This window comes from Heptranchias perlo, chromosome 5 (assembly GCF_035084215.1).
Source record: "Heptranchias perlo isolate sHepPer1 chromosome 5, sHepPer1.hap1, whole genome shotgun sequence".
Classification (NCBI taxonomy): domain Eukaryota; kingdom Metazoa; phylum Chordata; class Chondrichthyes; order Hexanchiformes; family Hexanchidae; genus Heptranchias; species Heptranchias perlo.
In genome coordinates, this window is record NC_090329.1 from 40,120,896 (window position 1) to 40,138,616 (window position 17,721).

The following is a 17,721-nucleotide window of genomic DNA, read 5'->3' on the forward strand; positions in this document are numbered from 1 at the left end:
TCTACAGGGCTCCTGGAACCTGCATGAACAGGACAAGCAACCGTGTATCTCCTTAACCAGTCTGATTGAAGCATTGTCAATAACAGCGCAGTCAGAACCAGGAAGTATAAGTTAGAATAGTGAATTCAATGTCAAATCAGGTACAGAAAGCGAAATAAAGAGAGGGTAAGAAAGATTGAATTAAGAGACAGAGATAAAAGAGACAGAAAGAAAAAGTAACAAAAAAATTATACATTTTTTTAATGTCCAACAATAATTAAAATCTGAAGGAATGAGACTCCATTTTTGTAAAAGTTAATTTTCAGTGCCAGAGAGGTTGATTGGCAGTAATTAAGACTTACCACGCAGTTAAAAGGACTTGAAATGAATTGACTTAACTATTTTTGTCGCGTTTATTCTGTATCTATAAGGTAAGTATAGGAACTCCACGCCGTTGGGAACCAGATGGCGAGATGCTGTTTTCACCCAACTTTTGGAGGAGCATCACATCTCAAACAGCAACTTCCCAATTTCCGTGTTTAACTGCAGATGTGTGGCCACCGGAAGTTACTGTTCGATTTGCACATAAATAACGGTGAGTGCTGTTAGCCTCACCATTATTTTCACAGCAAAATCTGGCCCATTATTCCTCTGCCTGCCTACTCTCCTACCCCCATCCCAGGCTTGAATCCCCCTGGGATAACCCCACAACTACCCTCTGCGCCTCGAGGAAGGGCCCATTAACCTTCAGTCGCTACCTCCTTGGACTCTGCTAGCAGATCAATAATCATCACCCCTCACGGCATTTTCCTCCAGAATATCTTCGCTCGTGAACAAGGCCCTTGCCATCCATGACCTTATGGTGGATGTTTGCATTGACATCATGATTTTGATAGAAACTTGGTTCATGGGTGGCGACACCTTAACCCTTACTGAAGCCTCCCCACCGGACTATATTTTTCACCACCTACCCAACCACTGCTGCTGTTTCCAGGCCCCAGGCTCTGGAATTCCCTACCTCCCTCTTCTTTAAAGCCCTCCTTAAAGCCCATCTCTTTGACCAAACTTTTGGTCATCCCTCCTAATATCTCCTTCTATGTCTTAGTGCCCATTTGTGTCTAATTACTCCTCTGTCAAGTACCTGGGAAGTTCCTCTACATTAAAGGTGCTATATAAATGCAAGATGTTGATATTTATTTCTGTAGATTTTAACTGAAACAATAAACATCGGTGGGATTAGTTTGGAGGTGTGAGGAAGCTAATTAATATTAGTAGATTCAGCAATTAGGTATACAATAATTTTATCATTTCAATTACTTGTATTAACCCAGTAACCCTGTCAGACTAGTTCTGCCAATTGCCCAATCAACACAATTTAAATAAAAGAGTTCAAAACATGAACGGAAATAGAAGTAGAAAAAGCCCAAATTAATTCCAGCCACATTTCTAATTTAAGCAACCATATGTATACTTTTTCAGGATCCTATTGAATAATTAGGGAATTATCCAATTATCCAAATATCCCAAAAAAGGAACATAAAAATTCCAAAGATTCACAACCATCTAAGTGAAGAAATTTTTCCTCAATCGGTCCTAAATGGTTGACCCCTTTTCTTGAGACTATGACCTCAAGGTCTAGACTCTCCAGCCTCTCCAGGGGAAACAGCCTCTCAGCATCTACCCTGTAAAGCCCTCTAAGAATTTTTCAATGAGATCGCCTCTCATTCTTCTAAACTCCAGAGAATATAGGCCCATTCTACTTAATCTCTCCTCATAGGACAACCCTCTCATCCCAGGAATCAATTAAGTGAACCTTCGTTGCATTGCCTCCAAGGTAAGTAAATCCTTCCTTAGGTAACGAGATCCAAACTGTACACTATACTCCAGGTGTGGTCTCACCAGAGCCCTATATAATTGCAGCAAGACCTCCTTACTCTTATACTCCAACCACCTTGCAATAAAGGCCAACATGCCATTTGTCTTCCTAGTTGCTTGCTGTACCTACATGTTAACTTCCTGTGATTTATGTATAAGGACATCCAAATCCCTCTGACTACCCACATTTCTTAGTCTCTCACCTTTTAAAAAATATTCTGCTTTTCTATTCTTCCTACTAAAGTGGATAATTTCACAATTCCCCTCATTATACTCCATCTGCCACCTTCTCGCCCATTCACTTAACCTGCCTATATCCCTTTGCAGCCTCTTTGCGTCCTCCTCGCAGCTTACTTTCCCATCTAGCTTTGTATCATCAGCAAACTTGAATACATTACACTCGATTCCCTCATCTAAGTCATTGATATAGATTGTAAACAGCTGAGGCCCAAGCACTGATCCTTGCTGCACCCCACCAGTTACAACCTGCCAACCCGAAAATGACCTGTTTATTCCTACTCTCTTCTGTCTGTTAACCAATCCTCAATTCATGCTAATATATTACTCCCAATCCCAGGAGCCCTAATCTTGTGAAACAACCTCTTGTGTGGCACCTTGTCGAATGCCTTTTGAAAATCCAAATATACTACATCCACTGGTACCCCCTTATCTACCCTGCTAGTTACACCCTCAAAAAACTCTAATAGATTTGTCAAACACAATTTTGCTTTCATAAAACATGTTGACTCTGCCTAATCATATTATGATTTTTTAAGTGCCCTGTTGCTACATCCTTAATAATAGATTCTAGCATTTTCTCTACTATTGATGTCAGGCTAACTGGCCTATAGTTCCCTGTTTTCTCTTTCCCTCCTTTCTTGAATAGCAGAGTTACATTTGCTACCTTCCAATCCACGGGGACCGTTCTAGAATCTAGGGAATTCTGGAAGATCAAAACCAATGCATCCACTATCTCTGCAGCCACCTCTTTGCTTCAGGTCAGCCATCTTCTTCCTGACCTGTACCTCTGGGTCGTCCTGCACACTACTCCCAAGCTTGCTGAATGAATTTTTTTTGAGGATGGTACCCTTCTGTTCCACCAGGACAGCACTCCTTTCTCACACTTCATCGATCAGGACCTCCAGTGCTAGGTCATCAAAACATGCTATTTTCATGCTTCCTAGCTCTATTCTACAGCAAAATTGTAGAGAATATCCACAGCCTGGGGTTTAAATGCCAGTTTTTCCCATTTAGCTGTTGCTCAGGATGTCAATCTTTGACAATGCTTGATTGGGTAGCCTGCTGTGTGGGTACAAAGTCACATGGTTTAAATACGCAACTAAAAATAGTGATATTGAGGGTTAAAGAACGGCAGTAATTCTTCCAAAAACCTTAGCAACTCACAATTACTCCAAAATAGCACACTGAGAGCAATTTCTTGGCTGAAAAAAAGTAAAAGAGAAGATGAAGTAAATCAGGAAGTAGTGATTAGATGATATCAAGCTTGGGTTTTAGAAGTCTGAAGAGTATAGGAGGAGAGGAAGACAAGAAAGGTTGGGAATGGGAGAGAGAAAGGTGAGAGATAGAAAGATGGGAGAGAGAGAGAGATCACATATCAGACAACAAGGTTTTCCTTTTTGTCCTGTTCAGGAGTACGAAAAGAAGGGGTGGCAGTGGAGGATGACAAAAGTCTTCAAGTGTTCAAGTCTTGATCAGACTTGGGCTTTATAGAATTGAGTTTTTGAAAGTTTTTGGCACAAAAGAGGAAACTAAACTTTTTGGAGGCAAATTTAACAATGGAGGGGGTGTAGGAGTTTGAATTGAGATCAGAGGAGATGATGAGGTCAAGAATACCACTAGATAAGGAAGAACTAAGGGTAAAGACATCAAAGGGAAGAGGATACACATGTTGGTTAGGCATGCCTCTGGTTCCTGCTCCCAGCGCGCCGACCACTCTGGACCCAAAAATAGGCCGAAATAAATTTCTAACCCTATATGTCTAAGTCAGTATGGTGTGTGACTTGGTCGGGGACTTGAAGGTGATAATATTCCCATGATATTGCTGCTCTTGTCCTTCTCATTGGTCAGGATTACTGGGTTGTTAGGTGCTGTCGAAGTAAGCTCGGTGAGTTGCTGCAGTGCGTCATGTAGATAGTACATGCTGCAGCCACCATGCGCCAATAGTGGAGGGCTGGATATTAAGTCAAATAGCAGGGACATTAATCAAGTGAACTGCTCGTGTTTCTGAAGCAGGTCCAATCTCGCAGCTACATCCTTTGAGGACTCAGTCAATGCTGGTACTACTGAGGCACTCTTGGTGGTGGACATTAAAGTCCCCCACCTAGAGAACATTTCCCCAATTGGTGTTCAACATGATTCGTCAGTTGAGGGGGGTATTAGGCAGTAATCAGCAGGAGATTTTCTTGGCCTGGTTTGACCTGAAGCCATAAAACTTTGTGGGGTCTGGAATCAACGTTGAGGACTTCCAGGGCCAACCCTACCCAACTATTTTTAACTGTGCCCTCTCCTCCCCCTTCTGGTGTGCCTGTCCTGCTGCAGGGCTGATAGATATGATTTTGTGAGTATGGCTGTGCTGCTTGACTAGTCTGTGGGACAGCTCTCCCAACTTAAAGACCAGTCTCTTGATGTAAGTGAGGAAAACTTTACAGCTTCAACTCAGCTAGGATTGCTGGAATCTGGTCCTGATCTGATGCCTGGGTAGTTGCTGACAGGTCGATCCAGTATTTCCCTTATGATTGTGTTATGTAGCAACTACTTATAACTGGGTGGCTTGCTCGGTCACTATAGAGAGCATTAAGAGTCATCCATATATTATGGGACTAACAGGCAGGTATCTTTCCCTGAAGGGCATTAGTGAACCAATTGGAACTTTACAACAATCTGGCAGCTTTGATGGTAATTTTTTCTGGTGCTAGTCCACAAATTACCAGAATTCAATTTCACAACTTATCACAAAGGGATCTGAACTCAAAACCACTGGGTTACTAGTACAGTACTATAATCACTACATTGCCGTACCCTTAACTCAGCCATTGTAGTGAGAGAAATAAAGGTTGTGCGTATACTGAGGGCTGTAATTTGAAGGAAGTTGATGAATGTATGGTGGAAACAATAGAGTAAGGAGGATAGCATTGGATAATGAGGACAAGTTATTTTGTTTGTGTAGCAACTGGAATTTGTCTAGAATGTGAGCTAAGTACAGTGGCCACATAAATGGCAAACATAATCTATATTTTCTTTCCCAATGGCTTATAGCTGTCCAAATGATATACGTGTATCCACATCAGCTTTTATGTTGTGTATACTGTAGGTCAGTGAGGTGTAAACGATTTCTTCATAGCATATTTCTGTGTTCAGATGTACGTAACTTCTGATCAATCTTTGTATAGTGGGAGCTGGAGCACTATTAAACTACTGAAAAGATAGAATGAATTCTTGGAAATTCCTCTCCCATGATTATTTAAGCCAAAAGATACTGTACTGTAATTAAAGATGACACTCCTATTTCTGAGAATTTCTGTGACGATGTTTCTTTCTAAGTTTAAAAAAAAATCTGTTGATAAGTTATTAAATCTATTAGCTGCCTTTCTGCAAAGTTGTTAGCATTACTGTCCTTTTGCCATTTACCTGCTTGTCCTTTGCTCTCTTTGTTTTGGTCATTTATATAAAGGAGCTGTCCCACTTTCCTTTATCAGCTCTGACAAAAGGTTACCAGATCAGATATTGATGGACATTTTCTGTTATACCCATAATCCTATGTCCCACCGCCTCCCAAACCACATTGAACATAATTGGTTGAAAATGAAAAGCAGACTCAATTTTATATTTTTTTCTTTTTTTAAAATGCTTGAGATTGTTTTGCAATTAAGAGGCCCATTTGATTTTAATCTATTCAGGATTGGTTTATGACAACATTTGAATATCTAACTGTTATTTATTACCTGCTTACATCCCTAATTAATGTATTATTCTATACACAATTGCAACTTTTCCAGATATGGGCTTCCTGTTAACTTCCAGGCCATGCTTCTACAACCAAATAAAAAAACCATGAAGCGACTACGAGATGTTCTCAATGCACTTTTTAAACACCTAGATGAAGTTGCTGCAGCAAGCACCATTGATGTAAGTGTATGCAATAATGTGCTAATAATGGATGCTAAGTTATTATGCTTTTGTTTCTGCAACTAAAAAAGTTGTGAATTCAAGCCCTTGCCAGTACCTTATTCTCATTCTGTGCTCCAGTTTTTCTCTCCTCCTTGACCAGCATCTCTCAGCTCCCCTGATCTGAGGGACGTCAGACGTAAGACTCAAGACTTCATTTCGGCCCCCTTCCTAATGGGGTGGAAAATGAGGCAGGAGGCACCATGACATCTCACCCGTTGCATTTAACACCAATTTCAATGTTTGCACCAGCTTCAGGGCAAGCCCACTCCTTGGGGGAAATTCTGGAAATCCCAGGACACTACAAAAGGGGTGCAGACCTGACATCATACATTTACTTTGAAGTTATAATCAGGGTTTACATTAACTATAACCATTTAATTGAATTCTTAAAAGTGTACATTCACTCATATAATATATCTATGTCCTTTTTCTCTGTCTTTGGGCCTGGGAACTTAACATTCCCCGGATGCAAAACAGAAGAAAATCGACCCCTACAGCACTCACACTGCTTTAGGGGGCACTGTACTATGGAGATAGCATTTCCAGTGTCTATCCCATGTAACAGGTGTTGAACGTCTCGTAAAATTTTCAGGAATATCTAGTGTATTCTGTAATTTTTTTTCTGGTCAGCTGAGTGATGTGCGAAAACTGTTGATCGTGGTTAAGAGTCTCCAAGCTACGTTACTGAGAATTGCATACAGGTAAAGTTTCTGTTTGCCTGATTATGGAGTGCCGTTCTCTCCCCATAGTCCTTACCAAGCCCAGTCAACTTCCGTGCAGTTTAGCACAAGTTAAGGCTTGGTGTGCGCAGTGGTTCCGGTGTAGCTTATCTAGCTAAAACAGCATATCTTACCAGCACAGAGCACTGGTAAGCTTCCTGCTGATTGTCCAACCAGGACAACCCTGCTAGGTGGAGCATTAGTTTGTAGGGTTTTGTGGAGCCAAGTGGGAAGAATCCCCACCCCCAGTGATGGGTCAACCCCTGCAGGTTCCATTAATGAGCTAAAATAGCAGGTCTATCATCAGCAGTACCCTGGACTACTGGAGACCTGATTGGCTCAGGAATGGGATTACTAAGGCCACCACAAAGGTTAATGTTGTTCTAATCTATTATTGCCTGCCATGTCATCCTGGAGTCAACTTGGCCCCATAGAGGCCTTTCGTACATATCCCTCCATTTTAAGCAATAATCCATAAAATAATTAAATACCAGCTAGGCAGGATTAGTACCATCTGGTTCATCTATTGCATTGATTATTTCTGTGCTATAAAAAATGATTTTTTTTTTCTGAAATAAGAACATAAGAAAATCCAAGGACAAGAAACGGATCTTCGGCCCATCGAAGCTCATCCATTTGGTACAATAACTCTTCTTTGTTGGCACACATTTGAATGCCCCTAATATTGCCTCTACCACCCTGCTGGGTGGATTATTCCTAACATTTATCATTCTTTGAGTAATGAAGATCTTCTTAACATCTGTTTAAATTTGCTTTTGATGAATTTAAATTGCATCCACTTTCCTGGCTTGTGTGAAGACCCACAGAAGCACCAAATAATAAGGTCCTCAACGTCTTCCAGCATTGCATATAGAACAGGTATATTTAAAAATAACTGGTAATAATGGTATGTCAGGCTTCCACCTCCCTCTCCACAGAACCTTCTGGACTTGCGTTCAATGGGCTGAAGGGCCTTATCTTGTCCTTGGCCTTTCTTATATTCTTACTTCAGAAAAAAAATTGTACAGCACATAATTAATCAACCCAATAGATGATACTTAATAGATTTAATTGCTTGATGAATTATTGCTTCAAGTAGCTATCCTCCTTGGGCGGGGGGAATACATAAAGTTTCTTTTGGAGCTAAATTGTCTCCAAAATGACACAACTGGTGATTGTGACCAGAACTGAATACAGTACTCTACGTGTGGTCTGAGCAATGCTTGTAAAGCCTTATCATAAAATTATGTGGACTTGTACTCTGATGTTCAAGCTATATATCCTAGCATTCTATTAACGTTTTAAAATTATTTCATTGCATTCTCTAGACATTGAAAGTCTACTATTATTCCCATTATATGCCTTATATAGCCAGCTTCCTCTTCCTTCTCCGGGGGTGGGAGGATCCTCAACTCTGCAGCTCATTCCATCATATTTTATATATATGTTGTACATTTTAATTCCATGGTGCTTGTGGGGGAGTGTATTGATCTATCTAAGTTTCTTGACATGACTGCTGGGAGTAATGCAGGTCAAATGGTTGACGCAATTTGTTTGTTTTTTGCTTCTGGAGTTTAGTTAGGTCTGGGAGTGGTCATGTCAGCTGGGTTAGTTGTCCTTCATAGTCAGTGGCTGGGTCACTGTTCTGAATAAATCTCCAAAAATGGGCCCCAGATTGATGGTATTTCTTGAGTTCTAGGCAGAAACTGAACATCACTCGTTCTGTTTGCAATATGTCCCACATGTGCTTCAGCCATCTGTAGGGAGGCCTGTATTTTATCACAGGGAAGGGATGCACTTTTGTAAACTAGTAATGAAAATTGTGCTAGCCTACTCCTTGTGGGGCTCTTTGTCCTGTCACTAGGTAGACCCAGCAAGCACCTAACTGGGTCTTCTGCATTTACAAGACCAGGCATGGTCTTTGTGGTCTCGCAGATTACTGTTGTAGAATGCCTGAATGTGAAAGCATGATCAAAATATGTGTTGGATGGTACCTTTCTGGGCACAGCCCCTCCAGCAGTCATCTAGTACAGAGAAATAAAATTTGAGCTTGTGTGGGGTGCAGTATTTGTGATGTATGATCTTGATTTGGCCGTCATGCATATCATTGCAGATGGTGGTGTTGAGGAACTGTCTCCATACCGGGTTATTCCTGCTCCCTTAACAGATGGCTTAGATCTTGTTCCCAGGCCACATTTTCTGTCTTGTATTTGGTCATAGAAGTGATCACGATGCACAGGGTTGCGATGTGTCTGTAGGAAATTATTGGGGGAGCAGAGAGTTACAGGGGTGTTAGCAAATGCTGAAATCTGCAAAGTATTGCAGAGTTTTAGAGGTAGTGCCTCCTCTGGAGCTGGCAGTATTGCTCACATTAGGTGAGGTGAAATTTGTCAACTCCCAAGGGCATAATTCTTTATCATGAAAAGAAAATTGGTTGCTGATTCACTATCGTCCATTTTGCGCTGTTGCCAAAGACCAATTTCACCCCCAGAGTGTTCAAATAGGGGAGGGAGCGAGAGGTCAGTTTGGGTATATTACACCTGGAAGAGGAAAAGTAGAGGTATTAATAATTAACATCAAAAAATAAGCACATTTTTAAAAGTGAATGATTTTTTAAATGACTTTTTAACTTACCTGGTTACAATGCAACAAAAAAAATCCAATATGGAGAGATCAAGGCTGCAGATGAGAGCGATCTATATAGACAGCACTGCAGAGACCCCAGTGGTAATAGCGTACAACTGCATGCAGGTTGTGAGGGCCCTGAAATTCTATACGGGTTCCTCTGATCTCCTGCCATTATTCACAGGAGACCCAGTTATACCTGCCCTTTACAAGACAAGAGGCCCAGAACCCTGAAAACCTCTCAATTCTTTTTTAAAACCAGCCAGATTGGCCCCCTTGGCAACCTTCCCCCTGAAGGTGGACAATCGGGTGAATTTCTTTGGGCATGGGGCAGGTGCCAGAGATATGCCCGAAATGGTGATTGCATCCATTGTCCAATGCTAATAAAGTGCCCTCCGACTAAGCCCTTGGGAGCTTCCTACACCTGCTACACACCCAGCAGAAATGCGAATATGTGCTAATGAAAGGGAGACCTGGGGGTGGGGGGGGAGGGAGGGGACAGATTTTAACCCCCAGGAATGGGTGGGTTGCGAGCAGGTGAGAATAAAATAATAGAAATTTGAAGTGTGACCGCAACCCGGCTCCAACGCTCCCACTTCTGGGTTTAACGGAGGCGCGTTTGGCTGCGTGCGATAGGGGGGTTGATAATTAATACAGGTGAGTCAGTAATTATCAGAGCAATTTACATGATTAACAGATGTTAATGAGTCGTATTTAAATTGAATTCAACAGGCATTCAAATTTAATGCCTCCAGCACGAGTTTCCCGGGGCTCGGGAAACTTGCCAGTGAAATGGAGGTGAAATGGAGCCACAGGTCATGGGAGTCTTTAAAGTTCTGATTGCCCGATGTGAATAAAAGCTCAGTGCTTACAGCCGGCATCTCAGTTCCCTCCGGCAAACGTTTGGCAGAGTTTTCTTGTGTTCATAGAGCTTTTTCAGAACTTTGGAGGCTTTCAAATGGACAAGATCAGGAGGGGGGGGGGGTTGTGCGGGTGGGGCGCCATGGATGTATTCAATAGGACATCGGAGGAGGAAGACAATCCCCATCTACGGCAGCCACATTGTGCTGTGGTGGGATTTGCAGGTGCACAAGAGAGAGGTGCACAACACAGACCTGGAGAACAGCAGAGAGAAGAGCAGAGTGGAGAGCAACATCGGGGCCAAGGTCGCAGGAGGCATTACCCACGTGAGAGGGTCTACAGACACAGGCTCAGCTTCCTTGACTTGTCTGAGGAGCACTGCCTAAGCAGGCTCAGATTGAGCTGGCAGGTGTTCGCAGGCATCTGCAGCTTCCTTCAAGAAGAGCTGCTCCCTGCTGGACCTGGTGGCCACGCAATGCCTGTGGCCGTAAAAGTCTCCACTGCCCTCAATTTTTTGCCTCTGGCATAAATGTATAAGGCAGGTAATGGATGGGTTGTTTGCCAGGGCGTCCACTTATGTCAACTTCCCCTGCAACGACAATAGCCAGAAAGAGCGGGCAGTTGGATTCTCCTCTCTGGCTGGTCTCCCACAGGTACAGGGTGCAATCGATTACAATCTGAGGACCATCACATGAACCAGGCGTTTTTATCAACTCCAAGGGATTTCACTCCATCAATGCACAGCTGGTGGGCAACCACAAGAAGAGGTTCATGCAGATGTGCACCAGATTCCCTGGGAGTTGTCGTGATGCTTTTACATTGTGTCCAACATTCCAGACCTATTCCTACCAGGAGATAGACTTAAGGGCTGGCTCGTAGGAGACAAGGGATACTCCCTGCAAACTTGGGTCATGACACCTGTGAGGATCTTCATGAATGAGGCGCCAGAGCGTTACAACCAGAGCCACATGACCACCGGGTGTGTCATTGAGCAAGCCATCGAAATGTTGAAGATGCGCTTCAGGTGCCTGGATAGGTTTGGAGCTGCCCTTCAGTACTCGCCAATGAGGGTGTCCACAATAATTGTGGTGTGCTGTGACCTGAACAACATTGTGCAGCAGAGAGGATTAGAGATGGAGGATGACCAAGGAGCTTGTCAATCATCTTATGATGAGAACATTGAAGAAGAGGAGGATGAGCAATATGATGATGGGGCATTCAGCGTCAGACCAGCCGTGTACATTGGTGCCAGGGATGCCCTCATATCTCAAAGGTTCACTTAGTTAGTCAGTGTAGGGAAAAAGAAAAATTGAAATACTCCGGCCCACTCCCAATCCCCCCTCCCCCACCCTTTGCACAAAACAGTCCTTCAACCATGCATACACCCATTGCACATCCACCCATCGGGTCCCGTCATGTATTGACATTCATCATGAAGCAAATGAAAGGGCAAGTTGGCAGTTGGGGTGCAGTGATGGGCAAGATGTGGAAGTGGTGCTAATCAATATATTTTATGTGCTGATATTTTTAAAAAAAGGAAACTTCACAACATAACATTTTTTCAAATACCCTTGTGCATACCCTTGATGAATTACAATTGCTTAGCTTTTCTCTTCCTACCGCTTCTACATGGTGCATCCCCTGTGGCTTCAGCAGAGGTAGTGGCAGGTTGCTCGGATCCCTGCCCTGACTGTTGAGATGCTTTTGCCCTATGACCTCAGGTTTTGGAGTTCGTGAGGGCCCCACCAAAGACTGCTCCATCTGCATCTGTGCAGGGGCAGACTTGGCCATCAGGAGACGAGGCAGCATTGTGGGTACTGGGCGAGGGGTGGGGGGAACGGGTGAGATGTGGGAACAATTTGAGTGGAGTTCCCACTTCCAAGTCCCCTTTTGCCATCATCCCTCTCCTCAGCCAGCGCCACATCACTCCTGCCACTCTGCTGAAGAGCAGCTTGGCGCACATCAGTGACACATTGTAAGGCCACGAATAAGGTATCTGTCATCCTGTTTAAGACGGCAGACATCTCCTGCACGGCCATGGTCATGGCCTGCATAGACTCATTTGACAGCCATGCTTGAAACTCCACAAAGGCGGCCACTCTCTCCATGGCAAATATTCTCGCAATTACCTGCGCCACCAATCCACTACTGTTGGAGTTGGACGCCTCCATCCTCTCCGTATTGTGGAGAGTGTGCGTGGCACATTTGCCAGTGTCTCGCAAAGTTGTTACTTGGAGAGGAGTGTGCCCCCTGACACGGACTCTCCACAGCTGTCCCTCCCACCAGTGTCTGTTCGTGCTTACTTGTGAGTTGTGAATCACCGGTTGAAAACTCAACTAACTGCCTAACAGGACCCACCGAAGTGCAAGTATTTGTGCTGGTGCTTGGTATGTCCTGGAACAGTGCACGCTCAGAAGGAATGAGGTCCTCTGATGAATCATGGTCATGCTTCTCCACAGACTCTTGTTTTACGCATGAAGGCCCTGGAAGACATTAGAAAGTGATATGAATTAGCCCTGGTAAAGTAACAAACTTACCAATCATACTTGGGCTTCTCATAGTTCAATCATTGATGAAATAAAGTCGGCATGTGCATCAGAGATGTTTTAAATTCTGTCACCAGGCAACTGCAAGTTCCCAGTCTCTCCAAGTCCGATTGAGAGGGACGCAGATGTCCCACATATCTCCAGAACGTCCTCCACTGCACCTGTCAGCTGGACTATTTGTAGTGGGCCACCTCCAGTCCTCGTCCTCTCCCTCTCCCTTGCGTTTTGCTCTCTCTCCTCCTACAATGGGCGAAAGAACAGACTTGTGAGTGACTGAAGGTCACGTATTCACCAGATAGATGCAGTACATTGGGTGAGGCTGACTCTCAGACAGATGCATCAGAGGGTGACTATCAGACAGATGCATCAGAAGGTGACTATCAGACAGATGCATCAGAGGGTGACTATCAGACAGATGCATCAATTGCATAAGAATTGGGGTGAGTGGCAGCAGTGGATGGATTCATGGGGAGGTGAGGAACTGCATAGAAAGTGAAGGATGGGTGTTGCTGAAACTTAAGTGGGTATGAGGAGTGATGAAGATGGAGTACGCTTGGCAAGACAGAGTGGGCCGGGGGTGGGTGGGGGGGTGGTGTTGTACACCACAGGATGTAGGTGAATCAGTAACTGTACTCACTTTTCCTGATCTAGGTCATTAAAACGCTTCCTGCACTACATCCAAGACTGGGCCATAATGCTCCTGCTCCTCACCTCCTTAGCCACCTCCAGCCATGCCTTCTTGGTAACAGAAGCAGGTTTCTTCCTCCCATTGCTGAGGAAAATAATGTCCCTCCTGCAGTATTTCAAGGGAAGCATCATTGAATCTGGGTGCTGGCCTTGCTGTTTGCGAATCCAAAGTAAATTCCTCCTGGCTCCTCCAAATTCCATTTATGCATTGGGACTTTAAATAGAGGACTTCAGATCGCGTCATGTGGGTGCGCAGTACGCCCACTGCACAGCTGGTAGACACGAAACCTGTAAGAAAAAATGTGATCGTTCAATCAAAATGAGATGCAGAATCCGACCCGTTAACTTCACTTCCGGGTTTTGTATCCGAAAATCTTCCCCCCCCCCCACCCCCGGTGAACGTGATCAGAAACTGCCTACTGAAAACTAGTTTTCTGCATGATAAATTATTGTATGTGACCACCATTTTTTATCTAAGGAATCATTGACGTTTACAGCACAGAAGGAAGTCACTTGACCCATCATGTCTGTGCTAGAGCAATCCAAAACTCACCCCACCATCTCTCCATGGTCCTGTATCTTCCTCTGTTACAAGTATTTATCCAGTTCTCCCTTAAAAGATAGTGGTTTCTACCTCTGCAACTCTCTGTTCCAACAACCCTTTGAGTAAAGAAATTTCTTTTAATCTCCTCCCTCTTAGTAGCAATTTTAAATTGGAGGCTTAATTTTCTATGCAATTTTTAAAAAAGTACACTATCAATATTGATTATTATGTGGTAAAATGTCTTCTTCATTAATGATCGTAATGGTGACATGTTAGTTACATGGCAGGAGCATTTGACTATCAAGAAACACCCAAGTACAATTCCTAATCTCAAATGGCATTTGCAGTTCAATTTTATTGTGTTTTTTTTAAGTTATTTGCCCACCATTTATTCTATAATCCGCCTGGTACAAATCCCTGTCATAAATTATATGTTTCCTACTATTTATGTTATATAAACATTCCACCCTCCTTTCCTGACGGCACTGATTCTTATTGGAATACAGTTCTATGAGTAGTGACCTCACTTCATCTGGCCATTCTTTATTGGTGAGCTTAGACAGTGGAGGTTAACCTAGGTGTCATAACCGAGCCCAGACTTATTCGCAACCAATATCAACCAGAGGAAGGGGCTTCTTTCTGCTTCCTTACTCATTTCCCAGCTTGGGCTTTTTAAGGTATAAAGATAGAAATCTTTGCTTGAAAGCAATTCTTTCATTTTGCAGGGAAGGGATAAACCCTAAGCAGCTATGCCAAGGATGGCTTTTCTTGTATTTTTAAAAAAATGTGCAGCATCTCCTCAACTTGCTTCCTAAAGTGTTGCTTCCATTTTTAAGGTAGTTCAGCAAGAATGTCTGAAATTCTTAGCCAAGCATATCTGCACGCTAAGACACCTTGGGTCGCAGAATAACATGACTGCTGTAATAATTTGTAAAATGTCCAAAAGGGGGAACATACTGTCTCTGTCTTGTTAAAAGTTAACTCAACACTTGCTGAAGAACAAACTTGATTCAATGAGCTTGGTAGGTCACAATCCTCATTTATAATGCGTCTCAGGCATACACTGTTCCCCCCCACCAACCCCCGCCAAAGTATCCAATATTTTGGACCCTTGGGGATAAGGGGTGGTATGGGTTTTTTTTATCCTGAAGTGACTCTTGAGTTCTGAAAATCCCACTTGACTTGCCAAACCATCTGAACCGTGAAATGGCTAGCAGTGTTGGTGGGAAGTATGTACCGATGCAGGCAAGAAATCCTTGTCTAACTCTGTGCCCAAGCTAACAGTTAAGTGCACAGCTATCAATGTTGGTCTATACTGACATTCTTACTCACCTGGAGATGCATGGTGTTAGGCAACAGTAACATCCTCTGTGTTCAGCATTGTGTCATCCAGAGCTGAGGTAATGATCAATATCCTGTGGCTAGCACCGAAGAATTGGAATGGTACTTTAGACACCTCAGGGGAAAAGTATATGTCAGCTGACACAGATTTAATGGACCATCGGTGCTAAGAACTCAGACAGTAAAAGAAAGTGACACAGAACTGAAATTAGCTGATTAAAACTAATTAGTGATAAATAAAAAATTATAATTGATATCTATGAGAAGCAACATTTGAATAATAGGGGATGAACAAATAAGCAGGAAATGGGGCTGAAAATTCTCAGCCCTTCTCGTCCAGCGGAGGGCCTCCATTTCTGACCGTGCCAGAATATCTGTGGCCAGGAGGCGGTCACCTAATTAGCATGAGAATAGTGGTGCTTGTGCCACTATGGGTGCATCTTGACCGTTTACCCACGGAGGGGGGTATGGGACAAACAGTGGCAGCAAGCTGCTCGCTAATCAGTCGTTGCCACCAGCCAAAAATAAATTAAAAAGTGCGCTCCATCAGCTTTCTTTATAAGGGGACTAAAAAGAAGGATGGCGCCATTTTTACAGAGGTCTAGGCCAGTACCCCCAGGTGGGCCCCACTTCCTCCACTCAATGCACCTAGACACCAGGTTCATCCCGGAATCCAGGTTGCTGAGCATTAGAGGGGCTAGGAACGAGGAAATTCCCGCTGTGTGAATTCCCTTCCCCTAGCCCTGCCCACTTTGATTCATGGGCTATGTTTGGGGCAGACGGAGGCTGTGGCTTGGCATATCTGGGTCCCGGCCAATTTCCCTGTGGCCATGTTGCACTCCTGGTCAACTTAGGCGGGATGCACCACTGGCCCCATGGAAATTCAGGGCCAGTTTCTTTATAATCCATGGCATTTGAAGATTTGCAGGGCTGGATTCTCTTGTTTTGGGCTGGGTAGCAGCAGGGCAGGACATCCTATGCAACCGGTTTTGGGGGGTGGGGGGGGAAACGGTGGGCTCCCTGCATGATCCCTGCCACTGAGGGAGCCCGCTACCGCGGTAAAGGAAAATTCTGTTGGTGCTGCAGCGGGACCAGAGGACAACGTCTTTTGTTCAGGCCTTGGCCGAGGCGGAGGCCTAGAAAGGTTAATGACGGGAGCCATTATGGAAGAAATGGAGGCCATTACTAGATTATTGATTGACTTCAGGGACCTACCGCTGCCGCCTTCTACCATCTTTCCCTTGACGGTCCCTGGAGTTGATGAACACAGCAGCAGTAAGGAGGGAAATTGGCCAGGAACTGGACTCTGTGCCCCTGATGGCATTTACATGCAGCAAAGGAAAATCCAGCCTGCAACGTCAATAAATTCAGTAGGTAATCATGCAGGGTTCTGCGAAATTTTTTAAAAATGGAAGTCACATTCGATAAGCCATTTCAGTTGGTCTAGTGTAGTGTTGATTTGACCGATATCCAAATATACATTTTATGTACAGAGAAAATGATTTAGAAACTATATAGCAGATTATTGAAATTTTACTATGTACACAGCATGGTAAATAGTCCTAACACCAGAATGTGCTCCTTCATAATTTAAGTTTTCACCTTCAATGTGTCCAACTACTGTTTTTAATGACAAACTCTTAGTTATGTACTGTAAATACCAGTGCACTAAACAGGAGTGTATACCTCTTCATAATATATCCATAAGCAGTTTTTGTTTTGTTATTGAAATTAAAAACATTTCCTGCAGTACTGTGTTCCTACCAATAGATGGTAAGAGAGTACTTTGTAAGTCAAATTGACACTCACTGTCAGAAACACTTGCACGAGCAAAAGTGGTCCCATTCTTCATTTTACCAGAGATTTTTTGTCTGTAACTCCAAGAACTTGATAAATCCTCAGAAAATTTCAACAGAATGTAGTACATGAAGTTCAAGAAATTGATATCTCTGAAGAACTCAATATTAAGTCAGTCCATATTTTATGAGTGGTCTCAGAGTGGATGTTTGATATTCTTGGAATGTTCTGTTTGCCTTTATTGTTCACAATTTGATTATTTGTGTGAAGTTATTCATCTGTTGTCCTTATTACTTTCATGCTTGGGAACAAATATGCTCTATCCACGTTTTCGTCTGTGAAAGATTATTTGAGAAACACTTGATGGGATTCAAGGAGATTTGGTACCGTTCAAGAGGATAATACCTTGCGAGAGACAAATCTGATGACGTGACCTTTAATTGTATTTTAAAAACATTTATTATGAATGTTTTTAAAATGAGTTTGCAACATTTCACAGATCCTATCCAGTATCCTCTGCGAATCTTGCAAATGCTTTGATGACTTTTTAATGAAATTA

At 43.2% G+C, this 17,721-nt stretch overlaps 1 protein-coding gene across 2 annotated transcripts in view; it reads left to right on the forward strand.

The window, feature by feature from the left end:
* The window catches only part of LOC137321710 (V-type proton ATPase subunit C 1-B-like), a 67,524-nt gene that overhangs the window by 47,611 nt on the left and 2,192 nt on the right, over window positions 1-17,721 (forward strand). For both annotated transcript variants that reach the window (XM_067984270.1, XM_067984271.1), the window contains exon 12: window positions 5,871-6,000. In XM_067984270.1, coding sequence (XP_067840371.1) covers window positions 5,871-6,000 — 130 coding nt within the window. The remainder of the gene's footprint in view (window positions 1-5,870; window positions 6,001-17,721) is intronic.